The sequence below is a fragment of the Caloenas nicobarica genome, chromosome 10 (genome assembly GCF_036013445.1).
Source record: "Caloenas nicobarica isolate bCalNic1 chromosome 10, bCalNic1.hap1, whole genome shotgun sequence".
Classification (NCBI taxonomy): Eukaryota; Metazoa; Chordata; class Aves; order Columbiformes; family Columbidae; genus Caloenas; species Caloenas nicobarica.
Genome location: NC_088254.1, coordinates 7,276,473 through 7,296,150, shown reverse-complemented (window position 1 = coordinate 7,296,150; position 19,678 = coordinate 7,276,473). Strand labels below are relative to the sequence as shown.

At 38.8% G+C, this 19,678-nt stretch overlaps 1 protein-coding gene across 7 annotated transcripts in view; it reads right to left on the bottom strand.

Annotated features, from left to right (window-relative positions):
* Positions 1 to 1,261: 1,261 nt before the first annotated feature.
* OTUD7A (OTU deubiquitinase 7A) overlaps positions 1,262 to 19,678 on the bottom strand; it is a 120,135-nt gene continuing 101,718 nt past the window's right edge. For 6 of the 7 annotated variants that reach the window (XM_065641415.1, XM_065641417.1, XM_065641421.1 and 3 more), the window contains 5 exons: positions 13,319 to 13,446; positions 11,328 to 11,477; positions 5,160 to 5,274; positions 4,832 to 4,916; positions 1,262 to 2,882 (listed from right to left, as the gene is read on the bottom strand). In XM_065641415.1, coding sequence (XP_065497487.1) covers positions 1,449 to 2,882; positions 4,832 to 4,916; positions 5,160 to 5,274; positions 11,328 to 11,477; positions 13,319 to 13,446 — 1,912 coding nt within the window. In that variant the 3' untranslated portion in view covers positions 1,262 to 1,448. The remainder of the gene's footprint in view (positions 2,883 to 4,831; positions 4,917 to 5,159; positions 5,275 to 11,327; positions 11,478 to 13,318; positions 13,447 to 19,678) is intronic. The other variant, XM_065641422.1, reaches the window with a different exon arrangement.

Here is a 19,678-nt window from a genome sequence, read left to right as displayed (position 1 = left end):
AGTAAGCAGTCTTGAAGGCAGTACTACACCTATTTGTGGAAAATAAGCTGCTTTAAAAAATATATAGGCATACAGAAAATGGGTAATTGCTCACAAGTGTAACAACACTAAAGATCTATTCTTACTACATCATGCCAGTTGATGGTGTAGGAGCGCTAAACCAGCAAGTACTAAATACAAGAAAACTTCCTAATGTCATCCCCCTACTAGCAGTATTTGTGGTGTCGGCTCTACAGAAATGTTTCTATGAGCAAAGTTCTATTTTCAAAAGTATTGCAAATCTTTACGTATATTTGGATACCAGACTTGTGCAAATCTGTGCTAGGAGTTGCCATTCATACTGCAGGTATTTTATAGGCATCTTGGGTATGTAACTCACTCTAGAAGACTCAAAAATAGGTGGAGCCAACACTCTTCAAGAAAGGCTGAGAAGTAGTTATGTGTGCAATAATTATCACTCCGTAATGCTGAGAAAGGAATAAATAAACACTGATTAAATTCATGCAATGGCTAAGGGAATCAATTGATGCAATGCATTTGTTTTGACAAGCAGTTCATTCAGCTCAGTTTCCTAGCTGGTCATCAAATTTTCCAAATCTAATAAAAGTTGTATATTTTCATTTTATTTTAACATTTCTCTTGGTTTTAATAGCAATGAAAATACTACTGAAATTCAGGTGCCCAAAACTATACTATGTGGGAGTTTTTTGTGACGTGAAGTCTTGCAAGTCATAACGTATTCTTTATAAAAGCTGTTTCAGATTTCAATACAAATAAAGTGGCTCAAATCTACTTTTTTATGGAAGTGTAGAAATAACTGAAAAGAACTTAAAATTAGGAAGAGCTACAGCCCTCATGAATTCACACCTTTCACTCCCATTTTCCCAGAATCATTGTATTTCAGAGTAAAGCGAGTACAAACATCAACAGTAACGCAATATGCTGCCATGTTAAAAATGTGCAGTGTGTAAAATCACTACCCTCCTGAAAAAAAAGGCTATGAAAAATTTAGGTTTTACCGAAGGAAAAAAATACTCTCATAATAGCTATAGAATTTCCAATGTCTGCAAGGCAGATACTACCCTACCACAACACCACACCTCCGGTATTAGGACTTTCCCGTCATTCTACTACCTGAGTGATGTCAGTGTAAATTCAGGCACCATTAGTAAATTTTTGACCAAACATATACACAGCACTGACAAAGGAGTAAACAATCCTTCAGCTTACCAGTATATGTAAAAAAGACACTGACAAAATGGAAAATAATATTTTTTTTATGATAAATTAATCCTATTATTTCCTCATTGCCCCGGAAAAGCGAAAAGCTAGACACTATTTACTAATCAATCCTTTATTCTTTTTTTAAGGATTCCTTTTACTGCAATTCAACACTGTTTACTTTGTAAGTAAGAAAATGGTAAAACTAAGTAGTCACGGAAGAATCCTCAATGCCTGTGTCCCTTGCTTTCTCTCTCCCTGCGCTTTAACTCCTCTTTGTAGCAGTATGAACAGTAATTTTCGGTCTCAGGACGACCATAAAAGGAACAGTTCTCCTTCTTACAGCGGTTCTGCTGGATAGAATATATTGGGCAAACTGTGCTTCTGCCTTGATTTTTATCATTGTTCAACCAGGTCTGAGGAGCATCCTCATCAGCATATTCTAAGCAGTCTCTAATATCGCCAGTATTGAAGCCATTTGTGTATGTCTGAGACTTGTGTTCCGTAGGCATGGCACAGCTGAGCGATTCCACCGTGTTCACTGTGCGGATACCGGATATCCGGGCTGGGCTGTAACTCTGAGAAGACAGGGATCGGTTTTGTTGGGGATAGGTGGCACAGGTCTTTAAGGTGCCAACCACTGGCTTGTAGGTATCATCTTGGAAGCTCGATGGCTTGGAGTTGACATCATGCAAATGGATGACACTTTGCCTTTGAACGGGTGGTGTATGGCTATAGTGGGCAGATACCGGAATGGGTCCACTTTTCTTAGCACCATTACTAGGTGAAGAAAATGACCCAGGAGTGGGACTAGTGCGATCTTTAAATTTTAAAACCAGTTGAGTTGTATGGCTTTGAGGCAAGACGGGTGATGCCCTATCCTGAGGAGATGTTTCTGGTTTTTCTTTTGAATATGCTTCCGGCTCCAGTTTCCTACTAGATGACCCATTCAGTACAGCCTTTTTCTCAGCATCCTTTCTTTTCTGTTCCTGTTCTGCATTGAAACGCTCCTGTGCACTGGTCAGGTAATAGCCTATCATCTCCTCGTGGAACTGATGCCTGTGACTGGTCAAAAGAAGGCCAGCAAAAATAAACTTCCGTTCACCCTGCATGGCAGCTCTCAAAATATTTAGGCTGAGTTTCACATCAGTGCTGTACTTCCATGGGTCAGACTGCTTGTCAGAGAAGGATTTAGTGTTCATCTTTTCAGTGGGCGAGTTGCTAGCTCTGTCAGTCGGAGACGGAGTGGTCTTTTCAGAAGGGGAAGTGCTCGCAGACTGTCCAGATTCCTCTTTGCTTCCTTTTCGAGACTTAGACTTCTTCTCTTTGACTTTCTCTACAGCATCACCATTTTTTCCATTCCCTGAATTGGCTCTGCTCATTTTGCCATGCACCAGGCCTCCAAGACCACCCATATTCTTTTTCAGTTTAATTCCCAGGGTTTTACTGAGGCTTCCTATTTTATTGGCAACTGAATCCGTCCTGTTTTTGTCTTTCTCTTTCCTCTGTTTGTCCTTCTCTTTCTCTTTACTGCTTTTGCCATTATTGCCGTTGGAATTACTACAGATGGAATCTCGGTCCGAGTCCATTGAGTCAGCCAGAGACTGAACGTCTTCCCCGGCTGAAGCTGTAGGGGATTCTGGTTGAGCCAAAGGGGCCTGCTATGGAAAAGTAATTATAATTAGATACAGCAAAATCACTTGCATACAGGGACTTGGTGCAAAAAAAAACCCAAATCCAATATAGATTTTGACATTGATTTAAAATGTACTTTTCAATCTATGCACTGACATTTTAGACATTCTTCACCAAATAAAGGTTATTTGGCTGTGCTATGTATCTTGCCTGTTCCTACAGTAGCTTTTGGCTCATTTCAAGCACAATTGTAGAACGGAGGTCAGTCATTCAGAGGTTCTGTGAAAATCAGTGTCTGAATAGTGGAGAGATGCAGGTTAGCGCTCCTGCCGAGGGGAAGGCTGCAGCACAAGCACCTTGCTGGTGCTGAGCAGCTGAGGGGCTGGCCGGCAGCCAGGGATCGGCCGCTCCACGCTCCACAGGGAGCATCTGCAGGACAGGCTGCCTCTCGGCTGGGGGGAGACAGGAGCATAGAAAGAACCTGAATATTGAGATGGAAGGGAAATGAGGCTCTGCTGAAAGCTGTGAGGGGGGTGCACTGCCCAAACCTGTACATAGCAATATTTCAAAATTCATTATGTTCAAAACCCAGCTTATTTAAATTGATTTCTTCAGGTCTCTCGGGCCTGAAAATCAAAAGTACAGTGCACCAGAGCTAAACATCTTACCTGAAATATTAAACATTAAACTTAAGCAAGCAGACTGAGGAATACAATGAGATATATTAATTCTTATTGGAAATACAATGCAGATAAAACTGGTGTCAGAAGTCGGAGTTCCAATTCATATTTTAGGTAAGGTGATAAAACACGTGTCTTGAAAATGCAATAATGAAGATCCTAGGATACTTTAAAATGTGACTCTGTTCATTTACTTCTGCAAAACTTAGTCTTGCTTTCAGGCACCATGAATCTAAAATCTGCTAGAGATAAATATGAAACATTTAACTAACCACAATGATTCAGAGAAAAAAAAAAACAACACCAAAGCTCTGGAGATGTATATACTTCCAGTATAGAAATGTATGCCTGCTTCTTGTCCCTGGGTACTTGAATATCCTCCCTCTGTCTGGAATCCCTGAGCCGCCCACCACCCCATCGGGAGCAGAGCTGTTACCCCCACCTGGCCAAGGGAGATGAGTGCTACGGTGACCTGACTATGCTCATGGGCCAAGTGTGAAGCAGGGAGAGATAACCCAGGTCCCACAAGTTTCAGGCTCACAGCTTACAACTACAGGACCATTTTGCCTCTCCTTTTTCTGACGTGGCAGCTACCACCGTGGAAACTGCAGAAAAATGGATTTTTCCCCTCTTGCAGCTTGTTAAACACTTTCTCCTTTTGTGTTCTGTTCCTCCTTTGAAGCTCATCTGTGTAGGCTTGCTAAATCACCTCCACCCTCTCCTAGCAACCTTTTGCCTACAGACTAACCCCTGTATCTATTCAATGTAATTTGCAGAGAAATTTGTAGCTAAGTGCCAGCCGGCCATGGTTGTCAAATAGCTTTCTGAAAGTATCGGGCTCCAGTTCAGCACCAGTCTGTGTCCTTTTGTCAGCCACTCCAAACTGGGAGCTCTCCAGAGGTGTAAACGTGTTCTCAGAAAGGACTTGGGATTGGTGACCTACCAGTGGCATTAGGAGAGCAAGCCAAAGTTCTGAGAAAACAATGGTGAGGAGAGGTCTACGTTAAGGTTTTTCTGAGCTACACGGACTACTGAAATAAGTAACAGAAAGATTAAGCTAGAAAATACATTTCAGAATGGAGTACAAGTTGCAGAAATATGCAGGCAACTGTGCTATTAAAACAAATAACTAGAAAAATCTGTAAGCCCACTTGCAATGACAGTGAGCGGTGAGTGACTTGTCCCTGCTGGTGTTTCCAGGCAGCTGGCCAGTTGGGGCAGCCCCACCCTCCACACCACCCTGCTGTGCCTCCTGTCTCTCGTCTTGTTTACACCGCGGGGGAAGTGTACCTTACCCGTGTCTCAGATGGTATGCGTATCCACGTTACATTCATATAGCTGTGTAGAAGATTAAGCTTTGCCTCAAGAGACAGAATCAAACTAAGGATGAAAAAAGAAGGGAACAGTCAAAAACAGCCAGAAAGAAAAAACAAAACTTCTTAACAGGGAGAGATATAACGGCAGCCTGAATAGTGACCATCAGCTGGGACCCACTCATGTCTTCTCTCGTGAAACCAGAGAACATGAACAAAGCCCTCCCTGTTAGCGGTTCTCCCAATACTTCAATCAAGCATGGCTCAAGACATTTTACTGCTTAACACTAAAGTTACAGAAAGGTCTTACTTGGCAAGTCTGGTGTTATCATTGTCATCTTTTCCCCACTCCCAGTCTTTCCCAGGATCGACCGCAAAGTGCAAAGGCAGTAACTTGTGTTCTGAGTCAGTCAGGGGGATCACCGCTGAAGTAGAGAAGAAACAAGGAGTGGGGTGGGGAGAACAAAAACAACAAAAAAATGATTTAGCTGTGAAAAGCAGCATAACTGGTTGAAGGAGGAGGGCAGAATTTGAGTGTGCTGCAGAATTGTCTCATCCAGAGCACCACAAATGGTTTATACTGGGCTCCATTTCCCTAGTTTGATGTTTGTGCAACAAGAGAAGGAGAGGTTAATACAAAGATTGCTCCTAGAATGAAATATAGTTGCCCCTGGTAGAGAGGACACCTCTGGGAGAACGTCGTGGCCATTTTGTAATGCATGATAAACATTTCCTGGAGACAGAGCCATCAGAATAGCAGAAAGCAACAGAAAGTTGAAATATTCCTGCCTCTTTCACACAGATGCACATACTTGTTAATTATTTTGTCTCTTCAGTTTAGTACCTTTTGTTTTCCACTGTCAAGAAAAAAAAAAATATTGCTAACAGCATTAAGAAACAAAGCAAAACACAGTTAGAGTGATTTTGGACTTAAGCTGTGGATTAATGTAATTGAGAAGCACAGCTCAACATATATATGGGTTAAGAGGTCAGTCTGAGGCGCATCTTGAGTGCAGTGAAAAGACCATTACTGCTGGTGTATCCCAGAATTGCTGTCGAGCTGTTTTGGCTTTTCTGTCCTTTCCCCTCCCTGCTAGAGCTCTGCCTTCTGACACATTTCTTAATGACTCTGCTTTACTCAGTGTGCAGGGACTGCACTCTGATTTTACACAGTGCCTGTCATTCATCACCAGCAAGAAACTAAGAGACGAACGCTGTCAGCTTTAATTAAAGCCAGCAATTTGCTTCCATTTCATTAGAAAAAGAAGTAAAAGCCATTGAGGGACTGGGTGGGATCCTCAGCATGGTAGAGGTCACTGCTGCTCCTCTGACAACCAATCAAGGAATTTAATTTTCTATACTAGAACCCTGAAGGACTTTGCCCTGGTATTTATACCAGCAAAGTCAAGCGCCAACGAAACCTGGAGAAATCACCCAAACATCGTGGCACTGAATTACTGAAAATTGATTACACTTGTTGTTTATATGCTGTTTACGATCTTTTCTGCAGTTCAGAAAACATGTTCTCAAAACAAAGGTACAGCATTTTTGGTTAAATATTGTTCTCCACCTAGCAGAATGCAGGAAATTTAATCTGTGTTTTAGATGAACACAGTGAAAGCAGTATTTGGTTCAGACAGTTTGACAACAACTGCAGAAAGGATATATATTTTTTCATCTTTGCAGACTGGAAATTAGAAGGTCAAACTTCTACAAATTTCATGGAAATGTTGCCCCCTACTGCTTATAGTAGGTAATTATTGAAATATTTTTTTCCATATTAACTGCAAATGTAGTATAGAACAGCTGGAGATTAATCCACTTGAGTTGCAGATATTGCTGTAAGATGCAAGCACAGAAATTAATATTATAAGAAAATTTAGCTGCTTAAAGAAACTCAATGTGAAAAAGTAGCAGAGAGTCAAACTCAGTCCAGTGGCACCTGAGCTTACAGGTACAGCCTGGCAGAGAACTGGGACTGTCATCCTGAGGCAGGTGATACTGGGAAGCCTGGACCAAAGAACTGTCAGAAAGGTGAATCAGTTTCTTTGGGATGTAAACCTCCAAAAGTCAACTTGAGTTTCTTTTCTAAGGACAGCTTGAAACTAACTAGGTTTTGGGTAGTTCAATAAATAATCATTTTTATAGACAAATTCTAAAGGAATCCTTTTTAAAGCTGGCTGTTTCTTCCAATACTGAAAATACTCCTACTAAGAATGTTTAGTGATAATTTTATTAAAATCTTAGTATCTAAGAACAAAACAAACCTTAGAGCTGATCTTCTATAGCATGTCACCGTTGTCTTAACTAATGTATGCATTATGACATGTACAGTCTCCATCTTCACACAGAAATTTATTAACTATTATATTTCAACTGAGTTGAATGGAAACTGTATACTCCTCCTACAGGATAGTGTGATGCTGGTATGAAGCACTACCATCTTCACACAAAAAGTATCTCCTAAAGTAACGGCGTTTTAAAATTCTCTCTTTACTGCAAGGGATTTCCTCTCTCAGGGAATTCTGTTTGACATCTGGGGTTTCTCGTAGGATTTCCCCACATTCTAGACAGTAAAATTTTTTTAATGTTAGGCCTCCTGGCAGGATCCATCACATTCATTTCCAAAGCAAACCCCGCAGCTTGTGGCATCTTCCTGACACCCAGCCACATCAGAGTTCACAGCTTTGGTGCAGTAGTTTGGTTACACTTGGTTTTGGATGCTCTAGCTGAAACCACACTGTTTTAAACACAGTCTCCAAACCCTAATGCCAACACATGGAATACGCCAAAAGGAACAGTGGCTATTTAGTCCGTGGCAGTTTCAAGACACACAGTGAGGACTTTCATGCCATTCCTCAGCTGGGTGCGTTCCCTTCTGTGCTGTGAAGTCACAGTGTTTCCCAGCACTCGCCTTCATGCTTCAAGTGTCATTATAAATCTTGTATAAAGAACAACGCTTTAACTATTTCTGAAAATACTAGTAAAATAAAATGCTGACAGAGATACTGACATATTGCTGTCAAAAACCACTGTCACACCTCTCACGTTTGTCACTGCCAAGGGCTCGTGGGCAGGCACGTCACTGCTGACTGGCTGCCAAAGCATGGGACTGTGCAAAGCTCTGAGTTCAGTGAAGCAGTCTTAGGCGCAGCTGAGAAATGGTCCTTATTTTCCATAAACAAAGATATAAAACATCTCCATAAATATAGTATTTATAGATTTTTAATCAGATGTTGTGGATTTCAAACCAAGAGAGACTTCGGTGACCATCAGAATTGCCAGCTATATGCTCGTAAAAAGACGACATGTCAAAACATCTTTTAAATCCTCTCCAGACAAGAGGATGTTAGTATGTTTTCTCTCTTCATATACATTTATAGTAGTGCTCAAAATGATCTGATAAACAACTATATGCCAAAGCAGAGCTCAGGCATTCAAATCAGCATGTATTTGACCACACATTTCACAAATATAGGACATTATGTCTCCTCTACAAGACAGCTTCTCAGCAGCTTAAACACATGTACGTACATGCAGTAGTTCAGAGAGCTTCAGATGCTGCTCTTGACATCTGGTTACATGGTTAGACTATGAATACTATAAGTTATGAACAGCCTGGCTATCAGAGATGCTCCTTTTAAGAAGTTGTAGCTCTAAGCTCTCAGCTGCATTCTAAAAATTGAAAATCTGGCCATGTACTGTGGTACCTGTGCCATTGTTTTGTGACTTAACAATTGTGGCTCTCTCTTTCTCTGTGCCAAAGCTGCCAATATCTCTATGCTGACAAGGTACAAAATCCAGGCATTATTAGAGCATCCTTGTGCCAACCTATTTCCTGTCACAGCATTTGAAGAACAATAGCAATGCTGTGTTAGCTCTTAGACTGCTGCAGGCTCTAACAGCAACCAGCTTGGCACCTGAAACCTAAAGCATTCCCTTCATCCCAGACTTAATGCCCAGCGCTCTCTGCTGCTCCACAGAATTGAAGACAGTGTATTCAAGGCCCTGTAGTAAAACATGTAAAAATGGATCATACAAAACAAATACTAGTTTGATTCAACAGCCCTTATATTTCACCTGGATGAACTTATACATGAACAAAGCCAATATTTAATGTTACTGATGCTGTGTGGGATATTTGGTAGCTTTTCCTCTCCCAGCACCTTTCCTGTCAGGTATATGACCTTATTATCAAAGCCAAGATCTTGCAGTGTGTAATTAATGGGAATATATGGCTTGTAATATTAGGAATATTTTAATAGGTGGCACTGAGGTGTATCACTGAATAACATACTGAGAGGTAGGTTCAGAGCAGCTGAACAGTAGTTTCTCTCACCGCCTTCTGTCAATCCTGTCACTTAGAGCATGCCGCAATAGCAACAGGTTTAGTGGCTGGCAGTTAACCTATCTGCGAAGTTATGGCAGAGATAGTTAAGTTCTCTGCATTCAATCAGGTTATTTATGCACATAGGCTCTTGTAAGACCTGTGATAATGAAGTACTGTATGAAGGCAGATAGATGTGCCTGAAATAAATGAGGCTACTGTCAGTATACTGATATTATTCTGATTCCAATTGTTAGGAAGGAAGAAATGGACTCTGCCTACTCCAGAAATTGTCTTGTTTCACCAGCAACAGAACTCAGACCTAAAAAGGATCAAGACCAAAGACATGGAGGTACATTCTACAAGGCAAGTCTACAATTTGTAACACAGACATACACACAGGAGCTGCTAACTTAATAGCAATGCTGACATTACAGGCCTGGCAGCAACCAACGGGGAAACAGTGTCCTTTAAAAGGCTCTCCAAAACTCTGTCTTATTCATTCCACATTATTGCATTAAAATGGTATGAATTTGCTTTGCAGACTTTTGTTTCTCACAAGGTATTTCACATCATAACTCAGCGTTCTGCTTTGGAAATGGTTCCTGTGTGAAAAGCATTTTCCTGGAGGCTGCTCTTCTATGAATTGAGGGCTGGAAGGCAGCTGCAATGTCCCAGTGTATAATGCGAAGGCCGGTACTATTGCCAAGCACCTACCTACAAACCCTTGAAACAGCTACATGCCACTGAAGGCTGAATAGTTGGACTGGATAGATTTTCCCATTGAATATCTGACATATAGATCAACCTTTTTTTTTTTTTTCCATTACTGTCTTATGATTCAGTCTCCTCTTCACCAGCACAAAGTTTGCCAAAACCACTTTCTAGAGTGTTTCCCATCTCACACAACCTCATGTAAAACCTCTCCTCTCCTTCCACGAAGGATGACTTAACTGGATGTCAAATTCTTGCATGGAGATGTCTACAACAAAATCTGTTGTTCAAGAGTTTCTTTCCTTCTTTGCATCATTTTAATGGATGCCTTTCTCTCTACTTTGCACAACTGCAGCATACTGGCTGTCTCATAAGCATGGAAAATGGCCAATACATCTAAAATCAGATTAAATGCACATAGGGTTAGGGAATTAAATGAAGGATATTTAGTTGTCTCTGAACTACTGTCTAGGAAGGAGGACTAAAGGAAATTCACTCAGGAGGTCTCAAAAACCAGCACACATTCCATGTTTACTTTACAGGTATATGCATTCATAAAGGGTTTAAAATACCTCTGCAGTGTCATGAGAAAAGGAAAAAAAACCCACCACCACCAAACAAACCCAAACCAAAAACCAAAAAAACCCCAACAACCAAAAAACCACAACAAAAACAAACAAACCAGAAACAGGAGGACTCTTACCTAACAGCAACACTCCACTGAATTTTTTTAAAGCCTCACCAAATTTTTGGCAAAACACTTTTCCTTTCCCCACAAAAGGAGCAGACAGATAGGGGTTCATCTCACAGCTTTCTGTTATTAAGCAAATAGGTCACTCAAATAAGGGTAGTTTTAGCTAGCTCCTAGGCTACTGATGCAGGAACAAATCCAGTCCTGAAGCTCTTGTCCTAATCCCATATCCAGGAAGCTCAAACTTGACACAGAAATATCTGGTCAGGTTTTGTTGTCACTGTTCCAAAGTAAAACAAGACAGCAAGACGATAAGATAAAAACATTTCAACTAAATGCTTTTAAATGAGAAAAGTGCATTGAGTGCACTAGGAGAAAGATTTTTCCATTACATGAGTTTTCAACAGTAATCTGGCTCACACTTAATCTTCTAAACACTTTACTAACCCAAATTAACAAAGGCCTTCAAGAACCCAGAAGCACAGTAGGTAACTATGAATATACCTATTTACACATATGGAACTGACAGAAAAGGTTTAAGTGCCAAAGACGGACAGTGACAGCACAAGGATTAAGACTGAAGAGTTCCTGGCTCCCAGCCTTGTGAGTAGACCACGCAGGCTCCTAAGAAGGCAGCAATAGAACTTAGTGGATATTGTTTTCTTTCTGATAAACACACCTAGAAGAAAGTACTTTTGTGCATTGTATTCAACATATATCCTTGGCCTGCTGTGTTGATAGCATACCTTGTTCTCTCTGTTGATCTTTTTGTTCCATGGAAACAAGAGCAGAGAAATGGGCCTGATCATAGGCTAGCACAAGAGGTGAGCAATGGCATCTGTTAGGTAGAACTTCAAGTGGCAAATAAATTCCTCCAAATGGTATAGGTGCAAATGCTGCAAAGAAAAATGAGATTTTTGTTTTCTTAACTGTGTCAAAGAACAGACAACGTTGGTTCTACTGTACGTATCCATGGTGCTACAACATTTTCAGAGCTCCAGGAGAGCAGCATAAAGTGGAGTAATCAGTGCAGAAAACAGTCATAACAACAGGTAAAATTTCATTATAAAAGTGTCAGGAAATATATTAAGAACAATGATGAAAACATTCCACTTCTACATATGTTTTCCTTGCTCTAATTGTTTACTAGTAAAGATATTAAGGTCTTATAAGAAAATCTTGACAACTAACACATATGTATGCAGATTTGCACCTTCCTGTAATACTGCTAGGTAGGAGAATATTTTCTAATAATCAGCAGTAAATACAATGTGGGTTCGCTTGGTAACATGCTCTGCTCATGCCTTGTGTTAACAGATTTGTATAAGAAACATTCCAAACATGTTTATAGTCCATACACACATCACACACATCATATATGTATGAATGTATATATAATAATGATAAGGAAAGATTAAGAAAATTCTACAAGTACAGTTTGAATGGGATACTGCATCTCTAAGGGCAAAGCTCATTCTTTTAAAAGATTCTACAAGTGTATATATAATCATGGGAAACAGCAAATTCAGGCAGGAAAGTTCTCTCAACATGCTTGCTTCTGACCAATTATTTTTCCTTTTGCTGTGAAAATATGAATCCTTATTGCTGAAATATTTCAAAAATGAGCATAGGGAAGAAGTAAAGCCAAACAATACCCTGTTTCTACTAGAGATCTTTTCTTTGAAGAGGTCTGCTGTGTCCAGACTTTGAGACAATGAACGGTATTGTTTTTGAGGCATAAATCTACATTTTGGTGAGTCTCTCCAAACTTGACCAAGTTATTAGTCTTTTTGAAAACCTGTACTTTGTACATACAACAAACTGGGGTAACTGGATCATTCTGATCCAGCAGTGAGAAAAACACTGGGATCACTGTGACGGAATCAGATTGGGTCAAGGAGAAGAAACTGTGCGGGAGGATAGTTTGGGCTAGGAAAAGTTACAAGGAAATGAAGTAACAGTGATGGAGCCTGTGAGACCAGACAGCAATCATACAATCGTTACTTGTGGGTCACCCTTTGAATAGAAACTGAAATTACCCAGCATTTTCCTGTGGAAGTTAATTTCTGTAAACTCCACCAGGTGTTTAACATCCCCCTTAAATGGACCAAACATGCTCCTTTAGTTAAGCAACATACTATCATTAACCAATATTCCATTAGTTCATGGTAAAAAGTGAGAGAGATTAATTTACTCATCCAAGTCCTGCCCAGCCAGCTCTCCAGCTGGCTCCACATAGGGATCTAACATTTGTGTGCTCACATGTGCAAACCGAATAAAACATTCTGGAAACTTTTGAATGAGAGGCTGCAAAGGAGTTAGTAAAAACAAAAAGATATACATATTCAAAATTCAATTTTTCAAAGTCAGATTAGATTGATTTACGTAGAGTTTTATGGTTTATCAAAGTAACAGAGGAAAATTAGAACCTTGTTAACCTAGACCAGAAAGAAATGTATTGTGTTCTGTAATTTGGAGGTTATTATGTTAATTATAAATATCTAGGATAAACAGATTTTTGGTGAGACTTACATAATTATTCTCTATGTTTTACTTTTATGTAATAGAAATGGATTATCATTCTGCTCCCTCCCTTTTATTTTATTTTTTTTTCCCAGAGAAAAGCTGCAGCTATCCCATAACACTCTGATAAGCTACAGCTGAGTCTTTTGTTTGTGATAGTTTACACTTGGTTCAATTTCCATAGGCGCATAAATTCCTAATGAAAAACCCTTACCTTCTCCCCCTGAGTCTCGTAACATTGTGTCTGCTACTACAACAATAGGTCTTCTCAAAATATGGGCTAAGACAAAAACATGGAACTCTTCTAAGCTCTCATACACAGGATCTTCTGAATTATCGACTCTGGAAGACACAGCATTGAAAGTTTTTGAACCAACTTGAAGCAACCGTTGAGATTTTAGTGAACCGACACATCGCAGCAGCTATTTCTTCTTTCTTGTCACTCATATTCCCTCTTTTCTGAAACACATATTCCAATTATTGAAATAAGTAACATGAGAAATTGGAAAGGAGAATACATTTTTGGAAATGAAATGTTTTCACTTGCAGACTCCACACTAATTTAGTCCGCAAAACTCACTACTGTCTGATATCATTTGGTAGCCTAGTGGGAGTACAAAATATAATTCTTAGCCAAGCTCCTGGTGTAAATCTGCTTTTGTCATAAACATCATAATTTCATGTAACACCCTTGGCACATACACTCTAGAATGAGAGGTAAGTGTTCTTCTAGTTCCTCTAAACAAAATACAGGTGAGTTTACCTTGGTAATGTAAGAAACACTGATATCGGCTTGAGTAGGAGGAATTGAACTTACAAAGGTGTCAACTTTTTCTTCTTTGCTTATTACCAAAACATATTTTTTTAAGATGAGGAGGGGTTTTCCTATTAGATTTTCCAATGAGATTAATGTCACTTGCTTTCAGATATCTAAAATCGGAAGTCTAAGCTTTTCACCTTGACTGCCTCTACAGATAACAAAAATGACAGGCACATCTGGACATAGGATCAACCCTCTGCCCTTAAGCATTTGCCCAAAGATGAGATGAAAATTCTCATTTCTCTTTACAGAATACAGAAGTAACCCACATCAAGATGTACTTAGGTGAGACAAGGCCAAGCATTTTTGCCAGTGGCACTTTGTGTTTCAGAATACACATAGCAAGAACCAATACAAGTATCCTATACATTAGGAGAGCAGAACATAAATTTCAAACAGTAAGACAGCACTACGGAGAAACATAAGTCTTTTCTTTATGTTGGCCTTCTACAGGTCTGATCCAAATACTACAGGAATGAAAGTCTTTCCATCTTCTTCATCTAGCTGGAGCAGATACAGACTACTTCAAAAAGTGGAGAGGTAATATTTAATTTTTAGATTAAAATAAATGTTTCACTTAGGAGTATTCCATAGGTCTAAACAAAGTTAATCCTCAACCAGCTTCCCAATGAGCAAGCAATTTAAGTCACAGACGAAAAACTGCCGTTCTTGGAAGAAATTTTTAAAAGATATGTAAAATATAACTGGAAGACAATATGAGCACTCGAAGAGTCTTCTGCACTTTGAAGAGTTATTTCTTCCTTTCAAATTGTTGATATCGCTATGAATACACATTTTCGAAAAATAATGTATTAAATTCATTATCTGTATTTGGTGAAAATACCTTTCGACATCTAGTTCTCCAAAACATGGGTATTAAGTGGTAATATGCTGACAGTAAGGTGGTCTGTGTCAAAACCATGATAATTAGTCTTGACTTTGAAAGACAGCCAAAATGAATAAATTACCTACTGAAAGAATTTGACAAAGAGGAGTGTACACTATGTGAATAAAAAACCAAAACCAAACTGAGCCATCCGAGTCCTATGTGGGATGATTTAGGCAGTTTCTGTTCTATTCATAATCTGATGTCTGAAAGGCATAAGCAATGACAGAAGACAAAGAAAAGCTGAACAACAGGATGTCTATTACAAAAAGAGATCTGGTTGCAACAGGGATATCAGAGAAAACTCGTGTTAGATTACATAATTACTACTACCTGGAAGAACATGAAGGCAAGACATTTAGGAAAGTCAAAAATGTGTACAGAACATAGGGCAAGACTTGTAATTTTTTCATGTCAGTGCTAAAAAGTTATAAAGCACCAAGGGAACCAATCCCCGTCAGGTTCATCTGCAGCACATACATCTATTCTCAATAGCATCAAGTGTCAGAAATTCAAATTTAAGAACATGAATCAATAGCATTAAACCACCACATGTGTATAGAGAGGCAAATCCTTAGAATATAATTTATGGACTAAAATAATTAAAATTCCTTAAACTACACCTGTGCTATCCTATTCATCTGACTACCTTAGTCTTATTTTCCCAACACATACACATTTCAAAAAACATTTTTGTTCATATACGAATGGACAAACACAATTGCACATTCCAGATGCAGCAGTATCAGAAGGATCTTTATCCCTCTGGCCAGCTGATGTCAAGCCTGACTGCACACAAAGTCCAAAATTCCACTGGGCTTTTTTATTCTTCACTATGACATCATCAAGCTGCCCAATTCACTATTATCATATTCACACATTTCAAATCCTTCTCTTCTATCACACATGAGTTTTCCATCGCTCATTTTCACAGAATCACAGAGTGGCTGAGGTTGGCAGGGACCTCTGGAGGTCACCTTGTCCACCGCCCCTGTTCAAGCAGGGACACCTGGAGCCAGTTGCCCAGGACCGTGTCAGACAGCTTTGGAATATCTCCAAGGAGGAAGACTTCACAGCCTCTCTGGGAAACCTCTCCAATGTTCAGTCTTATTTCATCATTGCCATTAATTCATGCGGACTATCTTATATTATTTCAGTGCTGCTGCTAAGGATTCAGTTTGAATTTTCCTAAAGATTAATGAGAATGAAAAATCATCATTAACAAGTATCCATAGCAACCTGCCACATCCTTTGATCCACTTATCATTTTACTTTTTTTTTTTCCATGAACCTTTATTTATGCTAATTACATGGCTATGAAAATTGTGGCCAAAATAATTTCATCAGTATAACATGGAAGCAAAGGAAATTTAAGAAAATAAAATTAATTCCTCCATTCAGGTAAAGTTAATTTTTAAATAATGAAATCCATATATGTAAGAGTATATAAATCTGCACTGCAGTATCCTGCTTAACCAGTTTAACCAACTGAATCTAAACACGGGTGACACCTACTCAGCACCCCAAAGAGATTCTCTCTCCAATGGAAAAACCCAATTTGTGCTGCAGCCAGTAAAGAAAAAAGATCTTCAAAAAGCTTTGATGGGAAAGTCACCTACCCTGCTGTTTCACCTGGCAACCTGTGCTCTGTCTCTCTCTTTCGCCTGTAAATTCTGAGCAAGATCTGTTTTCACCTCTTGGATTTCCTTCTAACCAGCTTCCTATGGTAACCTTGGTTTTCTTTCCCATATGTACCTTCCAGGTTCTCAGTTGGTCCCACAGACTCATAACAGCAATTCCAAGTTTAGATGAAGCTTCGGAACTCGCACAGAGCAAGAAATCAGTGCCTGCAGACACTTAAAATGTACTTGAACGACATGACAAGTATCAAGTTCTTCAACCTGGTGATTAGGCACAAGCATGAGACCAGAATGAAACCTGAGGTCGTATCTCAATCTGCCACCATTCTGTTTCTGAAACCTCTTCTTTCCCTGCTTAAGAATCCCAAAATTAAAACGGACATACACCACAGCTGCAGCTCACTAGTAAGTACAAATTTCTGCTGTAGGTAGATGTAGGAACCTATCTGCTGATTTCCTTACACAGTATTTTAGCAAAGAGCTTCAAACACAAAAAACTGCACAGTAGTGTGACATTTTCCTTCTTTTCTTCAGGAAAAAAACCTGGTATACTGCATTGACTAAAGGAGATACAGAATGTGAATACCTTGAATTCTGATTTTTATTTCTTAGTCTTTAAAAACAGCAAAACTTTTTTCCCCTCAGACAAAAAATATATAGGAAGCTGTTTTCAAGGCGTATAATAAAAGAGAAAACCTAAATAAACTTTGCCCAGATTATTTTGGTTTGAATGTTATTTTGTATTTACTTGTGTGGGAACACACGCTTTTACATAAAACATCTTCTGTGGCATATGAGATGCAACCACCTGCCAAATAGGAAATATCCTGAATTCAACAAAACCTTCTTAAATACAGAAAACCCAATCACTACATAGGTATTAGTACTTAATTTTAATATGACAAAAGTCTGATCCCTCCTTTGCCTTGAATTTATTCTCTTTTCTGGAGTCTGTGGGATAGCCACTGTTTTCAGATCTAAAGGACTGTCTTAACTGGCATAGTTGAATCACCACAGCAATTTGATTATTTCCAGAATGTGTCTGACTTAAGTACAATTTACATCAACTGAGAACAGGCCAGATGAAAAGATTTATTAGGCATCAGAAACTTCAGCTAATAAGGATAATGAACCTTTTTCTGTCTGCACCCATATACAGAACAGTTAAAAAGGAACAGCACTCCTGTAATGGACAACCAGATCAAATAAAAATTATTTTAAAACAATGTCTTTGTTAAATGATCTAAACGAAGTTCTCTACAAGATGAGGGTCTTTGATAGACGCCGTAGTTTTGTGTGAAGAATTGTATCCTGAAATACTCTGAATACGTAACCAAGTCTGAAACCTCAGGGATTACATGCATATGAGAGGTACATCCTGTTTACATGTTCTGCTTTATTGCCTTAAATAAAACTCTAATAGTACACAGGAAGATTACAGCAACATTCTCTCCCTTCTTCCCCATCTAAAAAATCGCTTGACTTATTAATAAGCTAATACCAACAGCATAAGAGACAGCCAGCTATAAGGTGACAGTTAATCCTAAATGAGAATACCATCCACTTTCAAAAAGTATATTAGCTCTCACCACAACACGACACGACATCTGGCTTTCAGCACTACTAAGCTTTAAGAAGTGAATAACAGCAGTGATATTCAATCCAGCACTAGAACAAGCTTGGAAATCTCTGACTGACAATAGCCTGCAAAATGAAGGAATAGGTTGGAATTTTCTCTTTAGCAGGATTGCAATAGTTAGGGGTTTTTTTAAAAAAAAAACCAACACAGAGTGTAGAAGACATTTTCTTTCTTTTCAAAGCAGTTGCTTTAATTCAGTATCCCTAGGTTTTGCTCATAAGTGGGTATAAATTAAACCATTATGTTACGCTGAAATTGATTTTTTCCATTTACAGAAAGATGTGCAAATCTGTTTAACAACAAGAATCCGATTCATAGTTAATTAGTTTGCTCTGCTTTAGTCCTTGAGGAATTTTACATGTTGGAAACAAGAACTTAAGAGCCAGATTCTTCTGTGTTCCCTTTATCTTCTTTTTTTGCCCCCTCAACTTATAAGCCTCAGAATGAGAGTGCTCTCAGAGATGAAATCTTTGGAGATTCACCGATAATTGCTGATCTCTTTTACATGTAGTTCACTCTGAAAAATAACTAAAAGGAACTTGCAGGTGAATGAGGCAGCATAATTCTAGAATTAGGCTTGTCACTGAGTTCTTTTGAAGCAGAAACAGCTTCTGATGCTTTAGCTAATTCTGACACCAAAGGAGAAATTCCTCATCTCCAATTCAAAGACTAATTTGCAAGCTTTCTTAATACAGTACCTAACTAGAGAACATAATCTACCCCATCTCAAAAATACTATTTTGATATTCCTTTTCCTTCTCAAGGGCTCTATTTTGAACATGAGTACATCAAACGGAGAAATTAATTCATTCTGTCACATTCATTCTGTCTTTGGAGTGATTGTAAAGAGAATTACATATTCACATGTTTAATGGGCTAAGTTTCTTGCCTGATTCCTCTTTCACTGTTTTACAGGAAAATTAACTGCTGTCTATTTATACTTACTTTATTTTGATTGGCAAAAAGATAAATGCAAACCATGATGAGAACATTAAAAACAATTTAAATGGATTCTTTATGTAATAGTGATATCCCTGATTAAGTATCTGGGAACTAAAGGTAAAGATGGTTGATTGACTGGCAAATGCAACATTTGAGGACATCTCTGACTGGTGTATACTGAAGATACATAGTACATGACACAGACAGAATAAGGCCAGAGAAAATTGCTGGTGAATGGCCAAATTTAATAGAAACATGAATTGAACTGCATTAGAAGACTAAAGTGTATTGACGGGAAAATACCTACAAACAGAGGAAACAAACTACAGAGTAAAATGAAAACCAGTCTAATTTTTTAGCCTCAAAATAGAAGGAAATAACACATTATGGCTGACAATTTTCTAAACAATTTCTTCCTGCATTGGTAGAATTACCTATCCTTGACATCACAGGGTTAAAAGGAAAAGATGATATTCTTTCAAAGCCCAGAGAATATATGCTAAAGTTTTTATTATTCTCATTGTGTTGTATGCCCTATTTCATCAATTTACTTATCATCACATGCAATTTTCTCCAGGGGAAGCAGTAGCTAAGCACTGAGTAAACAACCACTAAATATTTTTAGTGATAAACACTTCACACAAAAA